Source organism: Phascolarctos cinereus, unplaced genomic scaffold (assembly GCF_003287225.1).
Source record: "Phascolarctos cinereus isolate Bilbo 61053 unplaced genomic scaffold, phaCin_HiC Scaffold_2;HRSCAF=192, whole genome shotgun sequence".
In the NCBI taxonomy this organism is placed as follows: Eukaryota; Metazoa; Chordata; class Mammalia; order Diprotodontia; family Phascolarctidae; genus Phascolarctos; species Phascolarctos cinereus.
Window position 1 is genome coordinate 272,224,079 of NW_027555625.1, and position 17,777 is coordinate 272,241,855.

At 44.4% G+C, this 17,777-nt stretch overlaps 2 protein-coding genes across 4 annotated transcripts in view; one reads left to right on the forward strand and one right to left on the reverse strand.

Moving 5' to 3' along the window:
* Nucleotides 1-13,907, forward strand: part of NCOA5 (nuclear receptor coactivator 5) — a 30,608-nt gene extending 16,701 nt beyond the window's left edge. For 2 of the 3 annotated variants that reach the window (XM_020965502.2, XM_020965503.2), the window contains exons 3-8: nucleotides 4,221-4,706; nucleotides 5,489-5,625; nucleotides 5,986-6,112; nucleotides 6,969-7,171; nucleotides 9,738-10,067; nucleotides 10,931-13,907. In XM_020965502.2, coding sequence (XP_020821161.1) covers nucleotides 4,221-4,706; nucleotides 5,489-5,625; nucleotides 5,986-6,112; nucleotides 6,969-7,171; nucleotides 9,738-10,067; nucleotides 10,931-11,550 — 1,903 coding nt within the window. In that variant the 3' untranslated portion in view covers nucleotides 11,551-13,907. The remainder of the gene's footprint in view (nucleotides 1-4,220; nucleotides 4,707-5,488; nucleotides 5,626-5,985; nucleotides 6,113-6,968; nucleotides 7,172-9,737; nucleotides 10,068-10,930) is intronic. The other variant, XM_020965504.2, reaches the window with a different exon arrangement.
* The window catches only part of SLC12A5 (solute carrier family 12 member 5), a 33,077-nt gene continuing 29,176 nt past the window's right edge, over nucleotides 13,877-17,777 (reverse strand). Inside the window, exons 24-26 of the mRNA XM_020965501.2 lie at nucleotides 17,713-17,727; nucleotides 17,334-17,467; nucleotides 13,877-16,984 (exon numbers count right to left, since the gene is read on the reverse strand). Of these exons, the coding sequence (XP_020821160.1) occupies nucleotides 16,893-16,984; nucleotides 17,334-17,467; nucleotides 17,713-17,727 (241 nt within the window). The 3' untranslated portion in view covers nucleotides 13,877-16,892. The remainder of the gene's footprint in view (nucleotides 16,985-17,333; nucleotides 17,468-17,712; nucleotides 17,728-17,777) is intronic.

Below are 17,777 nucleotides of genomic sequence, written 5' to 3' on the forward strand. Positions count from 1 at the left end.
TAGACCGATTGGTTCCCATTTGGGATTTAGCACGTCTTATCATGAGTGATAAGGTGTCAAATAGTAATGCTAAACTCGAAGGGATTAAGCATTAACTCCCTGAAAATGCAAGGCAAAGACAAGGACTGTAATGATACCAGGTACACTCCGTATTTCCCAAGCATTTCCATATGACCTGAAGAAGAAAGAAAAAAATGATCCTTAATATCATGTTTGGATTATTTCCTCTCTACCATCTCATCTTGCTTTAATTTTGGAAAACATGTTGAATCTAGCCATCATCAAGAATCATGGAGCTTGAAGTTGTCTTTCAACAGAGCACCAGTTTATCTGGATTGATGAGACTCTTGTTATGTTTTATTACCAACTCCTTGATGTGAGGCAGCCATATCTATAAGTAGTCTTCATGGTTCTTTACTCCTGGTGTGTTGTCCTCTTTCCTACAGTACTTTGATAGAGCATTCAGTCCTCAGTGAATGCCATCTATATCTGGAATGATGAATCCAGCTGAGAGAAGAAGAGATTTTAAATTAATGTCTGGAGGAAGATCAGTTTTCTCTCCAGAGAGGAAACCAGCATGACTTGATTTGCAACCTATGAGGGGACTTAAAAGATTTAACATGTTCCGTTTCCCCAAATCACGTACATGTCTGTGTTCCTGGTTTCTAATGGAATCATGCAACCTTGTGGCAAATAACCAGGCTCTCACACAGAAGACAGCCATTCTGAAAGTTGTATTTATATGTGACAGAGCAGAAGCTTGAATAACTGATGAAGGAGAATTCTCTCAGGAGTAGGGCAGGGAAAGAAAAGCTAGTTTCCGAAGGCAAAGGAACATATGATATAAGATGATAAGCAGTAAGAAGTAATAAAGAAGACATTGGTACCAGCCCCTCCCTCTCCTTCCAAAAGGATGAAGAACCAGAAACCATTCTGGATATGATACCCAAGGCCTTGTTGCAGTATCCTATTTCTCAGACATCAGTTCATTTCTCAACAAAAAGAAGATCCAAATAGCATCCCCAGATTCATCAATCAGTGCTTCACTTTATGTTCTGGGTCTTTAGGCACCTGAATGGAAAATGCAAAATGGAATGGAAAATACCTGCCACTTCAGAAAGGAACATTTGAATTGGCAGCCTGGGTTTCTCATATTTGTCCCAGTCTTCCATAATGGACATGACAGCACCCCTTGGGTAAAAACTGTTTGTTTTCTTTTGAGTAGTAAGGAATTTGGGACATAATTTTGGAAGTGATTTTTTTTAACTTGCCTATATCTGGTCTCTAGGTTTCAACCCTGAAAGTCTGTAATCACTGGTGTCTCTTTTAGCCTCTAATAACCTGGTACTTGAAGAGGTGATGCATTTGTTTCTTTTACTGAAACACTTCTAGTGTCATGGGATGATGTTGTGAACCTTATTATGCTTAAGAAACCTGCTTTTGAACCACTTGTTATCTAAGGTCAAGTCTCTCACCCAGAAGATTTTATTCCGGTGGCACTTTGAATCCTGCACATTGTAGTTTTCTTATTGTTACCAGTGTTCTTGTTTTGAGTAAGCTGTAGGGGGTGGCAGCAGGGGTCATTTTGTTCTGGGGTTAGTTTTTTTTTTATTTGGGTTTTTAAGTAAACCTAAAGCTTTTTTTTCCCTGTTCAAAGAGCAATCTTGCATGCTATTCATCTTCCAAAGGATAGAAAATTACTTGCCTTTTCATTTTAGAGTAATATCTTCTATTACTCCCCACTACTCCTTTTCCTCTTTCCTATCTTTCTGCTGTGACTATTAACTTTTCTACCTTTTTACTCAGCGAATAATTAAGGGAAGCATTAGAGGGTTGTTTCAGATGGACTTTAAAAACTCTTGTGCTAAGGGGAGGTCTTATCTGTCATAAACTGGAAGCCTGAACCCATTATTTGATAATCTAGGCTAAAAGTCAACCTCCCAAGAAGGAGACCTAACAGGTAAGTGAGGTATTTCCTTGGAATCAAGATAAAGAAAATTTAACATGGAGTTCTTTCTTTTTCCTGAAGTTATTTGCAATTGTACTGTGAAAATATGAAATTTTTGCCCTCCTCCTCCACCCCCAGGCCTTTCTGAGTCTTAAAATTGATTGTTTGGCTGACTGGCTGGCTCTGTATGTGTTGGGTGTGTGTGTGTTTGTGGTCTGTGGTCTGTTAGGTTACTGATCTCTCAGAGTCCTGGGAGCCAGCTGGGAACACTAAGAGATGTTGCCAACTCTAATGACTACTAACAAACACTCCCCAGGGTGGGTTTATCCTCCAATCCATAATGGCTTCAAAACACTCTTCAATTGCTTCTTCCTACTGGGCCTTGAGTATTTGCCCACATTTTGTTCTTCATCAGTACCACACAACATAATATGAGAGAAGCCTGGACTGATGGAGAGTAGGCAGGGGCAAGGAACTTTAGATAGTTGTGCAAAAAAAAATTTATGTTTACTTTTCCTCATTTAAATAGCCTAATATTCTGTTATTATTTTTGCATTAACAGGTAATATAGAAATACTAGCAAATCTCAAAATACATGGATGACCAGTGCTTATCTTGGAATCCCATTTGATTTTTTAAGTTAGTTTTGCCCTGTAGTCTATATCAGTGGAATGAAATTCAAGTTACTTGCCAAGCTATTTTGTTATCAGCAAATATTTTTAAGTACCTGCCAAGCTCTGTGTTAGGGATAGAAAGAAGTATGACATTCTTGCTTTTGAGAGGCTTAGCACTACATAAGATAGAACTCATATATAAAAAGATGTTTACAAAAACTCATTCCAGGTCGTCCATAACTGGTGTGGAGATTGAGTACCACCATCTTACTATAAGAATTCAGAAGAGGGTGAAATTACTGATGACTGGGTTGGGTAAGACTTTGTAGAGGAAGGTGAGCTTTGATCTGGGTCTTGAGAGTAAAAATAGGAATTAGACAAATAGAGACTGGCATTGAGGGGAAAGGGGGTAGAGATTATCCCAGACAGGGGAAACAACCTGATCAAAAAGGCAGAGGTGGGAATATGCATATGGTGTGTTTCAACAATAAGCAGAACTGTTTGGCTGTGTCTAAGAGTTCAAGTAGTTTATAAAATTTGAAAGGTAAAGACCAGAATGCAAAGGTCCTTAAATATCAGGGTAAGGAATTTGAGGTTTTTAGAATAGAGGGTTATATATGGAAGCAGAATATTTCAAGAAGATTAATCTGGTCTCATATCTAGAGTCAAGTGGAGAATGAAAACTAATTCTAGTAGTTAAGAAGTTGTTGCAGTAGTACAGGCATGAAAAGATAAGAGCCTTAACTAGGTTGATGACAGTGGAAAGGCAAAGGGAAAGGATGGATGAGAAAGGAATCATAGAGGAAAGATCTGTCAGACTGGGTAACTGAAAGTGGAGTGGGAAGGACAAATTAAATAAACAGGACATGGAAAAATTTAAGCCTTGTTGAATGAGAGACTAATGACTATGAAATGGAAAAGTCTAGAAGGGAGTGGGTTTGAGGTAAAAAATTCTGTTTTAGACATATTACACTTAAGTTGGTGGTGGCGTATCCAGGGGGAAATATCTTTTAAAGAAAACCCATTTGGAGTCACCAAATGATCTCTCTGGTATGATGAATATCATTAGTCAATGCATAGACATTAGTGCTCCATATAAATCTTTACCTGAAAGCTGCACAAATCTAGCTATGTTAAAGTCAGTATATAAATTTTGTTTATCACCTTACAGTAATCTGGAGAATCTACATTGTTGATCTATTATACCTTGCTGTCCATTTCCTTTAAGTTTAGTTTGATTATGCCGGCAGACATTTTAACTATAATTTTCTAAAAGCTGAAGACAATCATTACTCACAAAATTAGTTTTTCATGATCTGCCTATTGGATATAATATTCTTTCATAAAAACTCATTATTTGGTCATGTGTGACCTCTTTCTCTCTTTCCCTTGTGAGGCTCTTACTGGATAGCCATGCAATCCTTCCTATGGGCATTTTGTTTTTTCTTTATTCTGTCAGAACTCTTTGGACTGTATATGATCAAATGGGGAGACTGTCTTTAAAAATCCAGCAGTGTCCTAGCTACTCTTGTCTGTTTGCTCTTATTTGGAGAGTAGACTTATTGGGTGGTGTCAGTTTGGCTATACCAGGTATATAAGAGTTGAAGGGCCATTGCTGTCTTTTTCATCACAGTACTTTCCTGCTCCCTTCCCCACAGGGATCCATATGGTTTTGGAGATGGTCGGGATGCAAGACGGGATCGGTCCCCAGTTCGAGGCAGCCCAAGGAGAGAACCCAGGGATGGCAGGAATGGCCGAGATGCCCGAGACTCCAGAGACATGCGGGACCCCAGGGATGCCAGAGACATGCGGGACCCCAGGGATTCTAGAGACATGCGGGACCCCAGGGATTCTAGAGACATGTGGGACCCCAGGGATTCTAGAGACATGCGGGACCCCAGAGACATGAGGGACCCAAGAGATCCCAGAGACATGCGGGACCTCAGAGATATGAGGGATCCCAGAGATGCCAGAGACATGCGGGATCCTCGGGATATAAGAGATCTCAGGGACCTTGGAGATCCTCGAGAGCTGAGAGATCCCAGGGAAATGAGAGATCTGCGTAATATTCGGGATGCCCCACGAGACCCTATGTATGACAGATACCAAGATGTGAGGGATTCACGAGATCCTGTCTATAATAGGTATGTGGCAATTTTGTATGATTCTGGTAAGATCCACTCTCTATATAAATCCTAAGAAGGGCAGTATACACATGCATTTGCACTCTAGGAACCAGGAATAAGATGAGGTTAAAGATGTTTGTTCTTACATAAGGTGCTTGTGGTAGCCACTATGGAAGCAGGAACTGTCCCTTGTAGTGGTGGGTACTCAGTAAATACTTCCTTAGTAAGTTAATGATGATACATTCATTGTGACTGAAATGAAGCATATTCATGTTTATGTGTGGAAAAAACACTGGGTGCTGATTTATATTATAGAACTTGGGTAGTTTGGGGAAAATAACAGGAGTAACATCTATATTGCTGCTTTTTATTGGAGAAGACTATGGCACAGATAATAATAGTGCTTTAAAGTTTGCCAGAAGCATTACAGATATCTTATTTGATCCTCGCAATAACCTGGGAGATAGATTTTATCATTATTCCCATTTTACAGATGAGGAAGCTGAGGCAGACAGGTTAAGTGACTTGCCCAAGGTCACACAGCTACTAAGTATCTGAGTGCAGATTTGAACTCAGGTCTTCCTAACTCCAGATCTAGTGTTCTCTCCCTTGCGCCTTCTAGCTGTCTCTCTTACTGGAGAGCCATACTTCCCTCCTCATGGGCATTCTGTTTTTCTTTGCTCTGTCAGAACTCTGACCTATGTGTGATCAATGGGGAAACTGCTTTTAAAAATCCAACTGTGTCCCCACTACTCTTGTTTGTTTGCTTAACTCTCAGTGCATATTTATTTACTTTGCAGGAGAGAAGAATCATATGACCGTTATCTGCGCGTGGAAGAGTATTACAGAAGGAAGGATGACACTTATTTTGATCGTTACAGAGACCACTTTGATGGACGAGCTCCCCCAGGCCCAGAAAGTCAGTCCCGTGCTAAAGGTTGAGTGTCAGTTTTCTTTAATAAAATTCATTCCTGTCCTATTTTAGGTAGATCGAGTAGGATGAAATGCGATAGCAGTTCAGCAGCATGGATTTAATTTACTATTTATTGTATTTAATTTGATTTTATAATTTAATAACTATTTATTGGAAGGGGGGGAAAGGGGAAGGACATCAATGTGTTTCTAGGTATTTGGTACACATAGTACAAAAATGTCTGTGTCTGGCCACAAGTAACTTAGAGTCTGTTATAAGACCTTTGTGAAGTTGAGAGAGGAGGTGGTAGAATGCTTTTTAAAAATTTAACATAACTGGCTCTTTAGTGGTCATTCTTTGGCTTTTCTTTGACTGTCCTTACAGAGCGTCTGAAGCGTGAAGAGCGTCGTAGAGAAGAGCTGTATCGTCAATATTTTGAGGAAATTCAAAGACGCTTTGATGCTGAAAGGCCTGTAGATTGCTCTGTGATCGTGGTCAACAAGCAGACAAAGTAAGAGGCTGTTTGGAGACTTCTCTCAAGTATGGACCAGTTACTTGAATGTTAGATTATTATTTAGAGATAGTGCCATAAGGACATGGGCTATATAGGTACTGGTGGTGGTGTGCCAATCCTGAGCTCCCCAACACATTCTGCCACGCTGCTCAGGCAGTACGTCCTGCACTCACTGAGCATCTATCACTGAGCTCAGCAGAGAACAAAGATTTCTTTGTAAAGGGCCATGACCTTGTAAAGCTGCTAGTCTTTAGTGTTACCAAAGCAAGAGAGTTCACTGCTGTGCTGTGCTCATCTCTGTTTAACATTCTGCTCATCAAAAGGCTGAGTGTCTGCTATGGGGCTGAAAGGAAAGAGCATGGTGGGATATAGATTTGGTCATTGCCATGTTATTTTTCATGAAGTGCCTAGAGAATGGCTTCTTATAATGCCTTATAGTTTGAGATTAAAGAGCTTGTTCCAAACCAGTGACAAAGAGAAGGAGGTGTAGAGACACTGAGCAGCAGGCAGACTCCATGCTGCACTATGAAAAGATGTTCACTTTAAAAATTTAAAGTGTAGACAGCTTTCTTTTGACCAAAGAAAACTGTGCATGGCAAGGCATGGAAGGCAGAGTAGGAGCTGAGAGATTTAAGTTTGAGTCCCAGCTCTGCCTCTTAATTCATTTTGTGAGTCTCCATTTCCCTTTTGGTAAAGTAAGAGGGTTCAGCTACATGGGCCTTTAAACCCCTTTTCCACTCAAAAAAAAAATCATATGGTTTGCACAGAAGGTAAAGTGGGAATTAGAAACAATTCAAGAGCAAAGATTTGTAGGCCATGAGTGTATACTAACCCAGGCCACGGTTATTTCCAGAGACTATGCTGAGTCCGTGGGGAGGAAAGTTCGAGACCTAGGCATGGTGGTAGACCTAATTTTCCTCAACACAGAGATGTCACTGTCACAGGCCCTGGAAGATGTTGGCAGGGGGGGATCTCCTTTTGCCATTGTCATCACCCAGCAGCAGCACCAAGTTCATCGCTCCTGTACAGTCAATATCATGTTTGGTACTCCACAAGGTATGGCCTCTAGTTAGAAGTTATAGGTCAGTCACAGTCAGAATGACTTCTTTTAACTCTCTATTCCTTATCCTGCATTCCTTCATAGACATTAGCAATCAGGATCAGAAGTAGAAGGGAAAGAAACTTACAGACAATGATAATTAATAGTTTCCAGTTCTGAAATGTGGCCAGCAAGGCCTTGGCCTTAGTGGTTTGCTAGGTAATTACATGATATATTTGGGATGAGAGCAACCATAAATTCTCTAGTCCTGTAGATGATACAGGTGGGGTGGGGGGAAGGATATAGTATACAACACCACTCTCGACCAGCTTGGTAAGCTGTGCCTTACCTCTATATTGTGGACTCATCATACTCAACCTCCATGGTACTGAAAAGCAATTCAAGCAGCCCAGACTAAGAGTCAGGAGATCTGGGACCCAGCTCTAGTTTCAGGTCTACTATGTAACTCTGGAAAAAAATCACATCCTTCTCTGGCCTGCTTTTTTCCTTATCTGTAATGAGAGTTTCATTACATGGTCCCATCTAGCTTTGACATTTTATGTATGCTGGTGTTCTTTGTTTTAAATTTGACATTTTATGTTGCACTAGTCAAAACTCTTCTGCTTCCCTTCAGAATATTTTCTTCATTTATGCCAGTAATTCACAGGAGTCTGTCCCCAGGAAGGAGTTCAGCTGATTGGGTATTTTATACCTTGATTGAATAGTCCCCATAACATACAGGACTGTATTTAAGAGGCAGCATGGTGTAGTGGGCAGTTAGGTGATACAGTGGATAGACTGCCAGGCTTGGAATCAGTAAGACCCAAGTTCAAATACAGCCTCAGTCATTTACTAACTTTCTGACCCTAAGCAACTCATTTAACTGTATTTGCCTCAGTTTCCTCATCTGTAAAATGAACTGGAGAAGGAAATGGCAAACCATTCCAATATCTTTGTCAAAAAACCCCCAAATGGGGTCATGAAGAGTTGGAGACACCTGAAGCAATTGAACAACATGGTGTAGTGAGAAGAGCACTGGATTTGAATCCCAGCTCCAGCACTAGCTATGTGATTATTAGCGAAGACATTTAACTCTTTGGCCTCAGCCTTCCTTGATTCTCCCAGTTGCTAATGACCTTCCCCCTCAGAACACACATAGAATTTTGTTTTGGAGCTCCATAATGCTTACATTATGTAACATTGTATAGCATATGTGTTGCTATCTTCTACCAAATTGTAAGTTCCATGAGGGCAGGGACCATCTAAATTCTACTTCCTCACTCCCACCCCACCCCAGCACAGGGCTTTGGTATTTAATAGAGTTTGCTGTTTAGACAATAGGCTTTATTGGAGTTCAGGAAAAAGAGAGATTGATGTTAACTGGAGCAGTAGGAGAAGACTTAGTAGGAGCTAGAAGTGAGTCTTAAGGAAAGATGGAATTTAGATAAATGGAAATTTAGATAAAAGAAGGAAGAGGTTATTTCGAGGAGAATGAGTAAGAGCGTGATGGTAAGGGAGGTGGGATTTATATGTCTTTCCCCTCATGACATTGTCTGAAGTTTTCCTTTGTACTTATCTCATTCTACCTTGTATCATAGTTATTTTTGTATTTGTCCTCCACTAGATCAGAAGCCTCTTGAGAGCAGAGTATGTTTTTTAGTCAGATTTTGTTAGCTGTTTTCAAGTACAGTTATCAAGTACAGTTTTTTCTTCCCTTCCCCCAAAAAAGATAAAACAAATCCTTCTAACAAATATGCATAATCATGCAAAACAAATTCCCATATTACCATGTCCAAAAATGCATGTCTCTTTGGAAGCAGAGGCTTTTTTGTGTCTTTGTATCTGCAGTTCTTAGTACATGGCCCCTCACATAGAAGGTACTTAATAAATTTTTTTTGTCTGTGAATCCCTGCCCAGACTACATTATAGGCTGGAAGAAAACTCTTTGTAAACTAAAATGTTAAAGAAACATTAGCTATTTTTATTTTTGGTGCATTTCTAAGGAACAGTTTAGACCCCAGAAAGCCACATAAGGGGGAATGAGTGGGTTAGGTTGACATTTTAATCTCAAGAGTGTAGTTAGTCCTAATGGAAGGAGTCAGACATTTGACTCAGCTCATGGGCTAGTGGCAGGAGGGGGCTGACATCTGAGCAGGAAGGAAGAAAAGATATTTCAAAGAGTATGGGGACAGAACATTCTGCTTCTGCTCCCCTACAGGTGCATTGGCCCCTGGAAAGGCCTCCTGCCTTCTTTTTACTTGCTCTCATTGATAGTACAACTGTGTATCTATTTGAAATTAGTGGGGTATAGAAAAGGAAGTTATTTATGTAACTTTGACTTTCACCATTAACCCTTGAGTCAAAAGATATTGAAACCCAGTTCCTTGCAAAGTTACTTATTCTCAACCAAAGTTATCATTCACCATTTCCTGGTCTTTCTTTGTTCTTTTTCTTTCCCATCACTATAATGATTTTCTTGTTGGTTTAGGGTCAGGAAAGACAAGGTGGATACCAGCCCTGAAACTACTCAGAACTGTCAATAGGAGGAAATAGCTCAAGTGCGTGTGTCGTTCTTTCTCGCAGAGCATCGTAACATGCCCCAGGCAGATGCCATGGTGCTGGTAGCAAGGAACTATGAACGCTACAAGACTGAATCTCGGGAGAAGGAAAGAGAAGAAATCGCCAGGCAGGCAGCCAAGATGGCAGATGAGGCCATTATGCAGGAAAGGGAGCGAGCAGCAGCAGCTCCCATGGAGGAGGGGGTACGAGGAGGCCACCCACCTGCCATCCAGAGCCTCCTCAATTTACTAGCTGATAACAGGTACCTCACTGCTGAAGAAACAGATAAGATCATTAACTATTTACGTGAGCGGAAGGAAAGGCTTATAAGGAGCAGCACGGACCTTCTGCCAGGTGAGCTGTGCGGCAGGGCCAAGGTGACGTTCTGATTCTGCATTGCTAATCTCCAGATTCAGATGGGAAGGGTGGCATTGACCCATACTGTGGGGGGAATGGGTCATCCTATATAGTTAAGCAAAACAAAACACATTGGCTATGTCTGAAAATGTATGCCTCATTTCACACCTCTAATCTACTGTCTTTGCCAAGAAGTGGAGACATTCTTCACTATTGTTCTTCTGAAGTCGTGATTGGTCACTGCATTGATCAGAGTTCTGAAGTCTTTCAGGATTTCTTTTCTTTATATTATTGTGGTTGTAGTGTAAATGGTTCTCCTACCAACCCCACTCTCCTTACCCTCCTTACTTACCTACATGTATTCCTGATGGAAAAGAGAGGTTTGCTTTGGTATATAACCACCGATTCTGATCCTTGATTTAATGTTTTGGAATAGACAATGTGGTGTAGTGGAAAGAGTACTGGATTTGGAATCTCATTTCTATTATTTACTCCCTTCATGACCTCATACAAGTCGCTTAACTTCTCTGGACCTCAGTTTTCTTCATCTGTCAAATGAGCAGGTTGAACTTAGATGATCTCTAAGGTCCCTGCCAACTCTAAGTCCCATGATCCTATGATAGAGGATGGGGCTGAGGCTGTCAGTTACTTGGGCCCAATCCAGTAATTTTCTGTGGGAGCTGGGGTGCTTTCTAAAAGTAACAAAGTGGGCCAATCCTTTGGGGAAGCTTGAGCCATAACTTTTATAGATGAATAATATAAATGTTAAGCTTACTCCACACTTTCCTTTCCCTGTGCCTCTTGACACCCTGCCCTTGCCTGAGACTTGAGCTAGAGCCCTTTGTTTTCTGTCTTTTCAGCTACTATTTCCGGCCAACCCCTTGGGGCAACTTCGGGCACTTCACTGAAATCCCAGTCCAGCCTGCCTAGCCCCCAGCCTCTTCAGAGCAGTCAGGCACTCCCTCCGGCTACACCAGCTCCAGCATCAGCCCCCACCCCACAGCAGGAGCTTCAGGCCAAAATCCTCAGCCTCTTTAATAGCGGTGCTGCCACTGCTGCTGCAGCAGCTGTTGTGGCCAACAGCAGTCCTACCCCTGCCACAGCTCCCCCAGCAGGCACACAGAACCAGAATTTTGCCACCATGGCTAACAACCAGTCTCAGCAGAGATCACAGGCTTCAGGCAACCAGCCTCCAAGTATCTTGGGACAGGGAGGCTCTGCCTGCAACATAGGCCCCAGGCCCGGGGCTCCACCTCAAGGGCTCTTCAGCCAGTCCTCCAGTCGCCTGGCACCTGCAAGCAATGTTGCTGGCCAAAGGCCAGTGTCCTCCACATATATCAACTTTGATAATCCAAGTGTACAGAAAGCCCTGGACACCTTGATCCAGAGTGGCCCTGCCCTCTCTCACCTGGTGAGTCAAACCACAGCACAGGTGGGACGGTCCCAAGCACCCCTGGGATCCTACCAGAGGCATTACTGATGCTAATCTATCAATCCTATCCTCCCTTCATCCCCACTCCTCCCTCTTCCACCCATTTACCACATTTTTAGAGTTTTTCCAAGGTGCTCCGTCCACCTGACACATCCATATTGAGTGTCATGAGCCTGTATCACCACCTTTCCTTCCCACACCCAGCTTTGTTGCTGATCTCCCTCTATGGGCAGAGTCTGATAGGCTCCAAGATTTATGGAGCAGAAGTGTTGGTGTCTGAGCTGAGTTGGCAATCAGGCGTTTCTTGGGCTTAGGGAATGAAGAAGCTGAGGCATGGATTTGGCCCTTCCTTGGGGCAGCTGAGATAAGTTCCTGCCCCACTTGGTTTGGAATGTCATTTGTTTATCGTGGTCCAGAGCCACTGCCTCTGCTCATTCAAACAACCACCAGCCTCCTTAGGAGGAGGCAGGATTGAAAGGAAAGCTTGCCAATTTAACACAGCACAAACCTATATTCTGCAAAACCTATTCAGGAGGGAATCAAAAAAACAATTGGCAAACTGGTTTGAATAAACACAGTATCACCAAAGTTGCCTCCTTCTAGAAAAAGAGGCAAAAGCTAGGAGAAAGGCCAATTTGTGGTTTAATAAAATCTTCCCCCAGGGTTTGGAGAAGGAATTGGCCATAGTGTAGCCATGAAAGCTTGTTAGCCAGGCCATTTCAGCCTGTTCAGGGTTTTTGCATTTAACTTAGCCATCCCTACAGACCAAATAGTTCCACTCACTAACAATTTAGCTCAGATTGTATGCCCATCCCCAAGTCCTCCTCCTGTAACTGGCCTAGTAGCTCTCCCATGGATAGTTATCAGGTGGAGGATGGTAAGGAGCCTATAACATAAGCAAATGCAACTCTAGAACCTGGCCTAGAATTCCATTTTGTCAGATTTTTTTTTTGAGCAATTAGCTTGGAGAAACAGACTGTTCATCTCAACCCGCTTGTTTGGTTTTTTGAGGAGAGGAGTTGTGGGCAAGGGATAATTTGAGGGCAGATGTTCTAGCAGTTGCAGTGCATCTTGGTATGGACACCCAACCTTCCATTCCCAAGTTTTGAGACTGAATGAAATTGTTGGTAGGTGAGCATCTGGCTTCTGCCCTCTGTGGGCACCAAAGGAAGCTGCTCTTTCCTTGGGGACATGCTTATTCCACCCCTGTGAGCCAAAGCCTCTGGGGGCTTGGGAGGGGCTGGGAGGTTGGGCCTCTAAGTGTACCAGAGCCTGCAGCTGTTTGAACATGGTTTAGAAAACTCAAGGTCCCTTAGATGGCAGCTTTTTATGTTCCAACCTGTTTGTGTTACATAGTGTGTTTTTTTTCTCTTTGAAACTCTTGTGTTGTTAATAAGATAAGAATATTACTTTTTAATTAAAGAAGAAAAATGCGAAAACTGTGTCTGTCCTATTGGATGGTTTTCAGTCTGAATATCTGAAATGGACCTCTCTGGGACATCCCACCATGGAATCAAATAATAGTATCACTGATTAAATGGCTTCAAGTGTTGCATTTCATAGTATCCTTACCCTAAATACCACCTTTCAGCTGCTCAACCAATCTGCCCATCCATCCAAGGTCAGCTGTTGTCTTTGGCAGAGGACTACATCAGAAATTTTTTTAACTTCTTCTGGCGCAGCTCACCTAGTGATAAACTCTCAATAACTACCTGTAGTAAATTCCTTGTTAGATAATTATATTTTATACTTAAAACATTTGTTTCAACTATAGTTTCTCCCAAGTGATTCCATATAGACTCTACTTGTGTTCTTTTGTATTAGGAAAAGAATTTTGGACTTTGTGATTCCCTGTTTTTTGTAATGATTAAGGGAAGGAGTTTCCAGTGCCCAATTCCTCACCTGCCTGAACAACTTCACCATTTCATCCTGACCACTCAAAAGGCAGTTAATAGAATCTTGAGCTGAAATGTGCTTTAGAGGTGATGTTGTTCAGCCCCTTCGTCTCATGAAGGAGGAAACTGAGGCTCATATGGGGAAGGGACTTGCTTAGTTCTGCACAACTAGTTTAGAGCCAAAATTCCAACCCAGATCTCCCAACTTCCAGTCAAGTGCTCTTTCCACTATATCACATTCATTTCTTTGCTGCTTTTGTTCTTTGTGCAAATGGGATGTAAACTGGCAAGATAGTAGAGTATCCAGAAAAGAAAGACAGCCCAGCTCTGGGAAGGGGAATTGGGCCTAGACCTTTCAGATCCTGTGAAGCCATGTCAGTATGAAAGTCTTTGCCCTTAAAAAAAAAAACAGTGTTTCCCTGAATACCTCTGCCTTGTTCCCTTTTCTTTCCAACATCAACTTGAGACACCACAGGGCGTGAAGGGTGTAATAAAATTGTTTTTATTGCATTTTGTGCAGACAAGAGTCTAAAAAATTAATACAGTAAAAGCTATAAAGCATTAAACAGGAGCATTCAACAGTTGAAGAGAGAACCAACCCCTCCCTTTTAATATTGGCACAAAAACACAAAGATAAATACTGAGAAGGAATGCTGAATATCCAAACACCTGCACACAAAATTAAAGGCAAGCCCAAGAATAAGAATAATAAATACTCTGGTTTTGGTTTGCAACCTGGCCTATTTACAAGGTCTTTAAACTTCTTTGCATTGCCCTGCACAGAGATCTCTAAACACAAAAGCATACTAGTCACTACAAGGCTATTGAAATATTGCACTGAGAATAAAAGTCACTTGGATGGACATAAAACATCAAGCTACAGTGATTATAAAGGTAATTTAATGAATGACTTGTGGGAACATTCATAACAAATATATTGCACATGTAGCACACAAAAGGGAGGGGAATTTTCAGGGGTCTGAGTTTTTTGTCATCCACAGAAACTCAACCCATGGGGCTGCTGCTTACTGCTGGGATCTTAGGTCTTGCCAGCTGGGGAGTCTGGGACTAGACAATGCAGCTTAGTGCCCTGATTGATGTTGGCACTGCCTTTTCCCTCCAGCCATCCTTGGGCAAAGGTAAAACAGTTTCTAGGACTGGTCTGTACTAGGGCTGCCTTTGGTCAGGGTGACCAGGACTTCGTATTTTTTAAGCTGTGTGGGGCTCCTACTTCTTGGTCATTTTGTGAAATCTGACCTGAGAGCCTTAATCTATCTTCATTCCTGATCAAACAACCTCCCCCACTCTCCATACATTTCTCTTGGCGTCCCACTAAACTCTGTTGCCTCAGGCTGGCAAGGGGGAAAGGAAGGAGAGGAGGAGGTCGAACAAGACAAAAGTAGTGTTCAGATGATCTTACTAGGTTCCAAGACCCTGCTGACTCCCAAACAAGTGAAGGAGAAAAGTACTCTCACAAAGGGAGGGGGGGTAGCTGGGTGGGGGGAGGTGCTCCTGGGATGGGGAGGCACTGCAGTCACAGAAGTCAGCGTGCAGGAGCAGAACCAGACAAACATGCAGTGCCTTCTGTTCAAACGGGCCCTCTCTGGGGTGGAGGTATGAGGAAGGGTGGCTAGCAGGGTCAGGTCTCACAGAACCACAGTTCCGTCTGTCTTAACAGGTGAGGACACATAGGGCAGTGGAGGAGTGGTTAGGGATGTGGAAGAGGCACAAGTGCCAAGAGGAGAATAATTTTGGGTGTCTGGGCCAGAAACAAGTGAAATTACAGAGCAAAGAGCACATTCAGGCCTCCTACCTTCCTCCCTCCGAAAGTGGAAGTCTTGCAGGAGAAGCACTTGGCCCCGAGGTCCGCTGCCCAGACTACCTATAGTAGGGCTCGAACAGGTTCATATTCCCCCCGACGAGAACTTGATGAATGGAGGCGGTACAAGGACCAAATCTGGAAGCTAGAGGCTGGATGCACGGCCTCTCCCACCGGCGGTAATCGGATGCCCCTACCCCCTCAGTTTCCCAAGAAGGAAGCAATCCCACATCTCTGAATCTGCTTAGGGCAGGTCCGCTGGCATTTATTCTGAAAACATGGTCGGAAAGAAATTGAAGAATGAGGGGAAGACTAGCTGTGTCTGAGGATGGGAATAGGATTGGGAAGAGGAACGCAGAGGAGGGACACGTAGGGGGCGGTGCTGGCCAGGCGCGGGCAAGTCTTTGGCTAGGAGCCCAGGAAGTGGAGGCTGGAGTTGAGGCAGGGGACAAGCAAGGAACCAGCGGGACTGCCCGGGCTACTGCTCCCCAGGTGAAGGCACCGGGGCGGGAAAGGGGGAACTACAGCTCTTGCCCAAGTACATAGTGCCCTCCACTAGGAGGGAAGTACTCTAACCCCTAAGAGGCCCCAGTCCCGGGTCGAGAAGGAGGGGAGGACAGTAAGCGCATCTCAGCAACTGCAGCCGTAGTGGAAGCTCAAATCCGCAGTGAGATGAATCCAAAAAAGTTGGAGACTTCTCTTCCCTGATTACATTTTAAAAGCCGAGTGGCGCTGAGGGGTGGGAGGAAAGGGCAAAAGGGAAAAGATAAAGGGACGGGGTCGCCTGGGAGATCCACTAATACCGGAGCTACTTTCTCGATCATTTGGGCGTAAGCACTTGGAGATCTAGATAAATCCAACCTCCAGGTTCGAGATTACTTCCCGTCCTCTGCCTCCTCGCCTTGCCCCAGAGCTGGAGCGCAGCCTCTCCTGTAGGCAAGCTCAGTGCTGGCATCGAGGAGTTAAGTTCATTGCGCTTCTAGTCACATAAATACGGTCACGTTAAAAATACACGGACTGTCTCCTGTATACTATGTACAGGGGCCCGACTCGGCCCCAGCCCCTCTCCAGACCCCCGGCACTGTCTGTCCTGTGGGTTCTGGAGATTCTCAAGAAGGCCGTGAGGGGATCGGAGAGGCCGCATCTCCGGCTGGCCGTTGGTTAGCTCCAATGATTTCTCCGGGTGAAGGAGAAGGGGGTAAAGCTGAGACTCAGGGACGGGGACTCCTGGCCCAGGAACTAGCTTGCGCCGTCGAGGGTGTGTCAAGACCTGCCCCGTGGCTCCCAGCTCCCAGTGCGGTCGCAAAAGGGAAGCAGTAGCCTCCACCCAGTCCAAGCAGCGCAGTCGATTTCTTCTTGTTCGTGAAGCTTCAGCGTCTCCTTAGTCTGGGCAGGGGCGGAGATATAAAAATGGGGAAAGGGGCGGGCTCAGTCTGTCTCTCGGGGCCCAGCCCCAGGTAAAGGGAAGCTGGAAGCAAGTCGAGTCCTCCTTCAGGGAGAGCCAAGGCTCCTGGGTTCAGAGTCCTGCGTCCTGGGGCTGGGCAGCGAGAGGGAGCTTGGGACACGGGCAGGGAAAGGGAGTCTATGTAAACGGCGGTGGCGGCAGGGACGGCGCAGACGGAGATCCAGTGGTCCAGGGCAGGTGGGCCCAAGAGCCCGGGAGGGCGTTCCCGCTCTCAAGAGTAGATGGTGATAACCTCACGGCCACCACCGCGCACTAACATCACCCGGTCCAGGTGCTCTGTGAGTACCTCGAGGAACTCCATGTCTGTGGGCAGGTTCGTCAAGGAGAAAGGCCGACGACAGTCGCTCAGAGAGCCGGGTTCCCCCTCCCACCGCAGTCCCTTAGCTCTCCTCCCGCTCTCCCAGAACTGGGGGGGGGGGGGGGGGGGAAGGGATTATTGCTACTGCCCACCAGGGGTCGCCAGGGCTGCTCTACAGCGCCCTGTCTCTGTCCGTGGTGCTGAACCCTAATGCCTTGTTTGTGGGCCGAAAGGAACTGTGATGAGTAGCCCTGGGGATAGATCCCAAGACCCAAATCCAATCCCTTGTCTATCCCGGAGCCCCTAGCCTATCCCCCAACCCAGGGCCCTGACTCTCTTTGGCCACCAGGATACAGTTCTCGTCGCCCTTGCGATTACGTGGTGGTCCAGGCATATTGAGAAGCACCAGCTTCGCGTCCTGCGACTTCTTAACGATGGCTTCATTCAGCCTCACAGCTGTGTGCATGCGTCTCACGTTGGACTGATTCCTGAGGGTACCCAGGCATTGGTATATGAGCACAAGAGAAAACAGGAAGGGCCTCCCCACCCAACCCCAAGTCAGGATCTCCCACAGTTAGGGTAAGAGGGTTTAGGGCCCAGTAATATATGTTGGGTATCCTAGGGAGAGGACAGAGGCAGAGTTGGGCACTTTGGGTGTTAGAATGGTTAGGGGAGCAAGGACCCTGACCAATCCCACCCCCCCAAAAAAGAGGAAAGGGCTCTCAGAACTTACAAATTCTCCCACTCACTTCAGGCAGCACAAAAGAAACAACAAGAAGTAGGAAGAGGAAGAGGGAA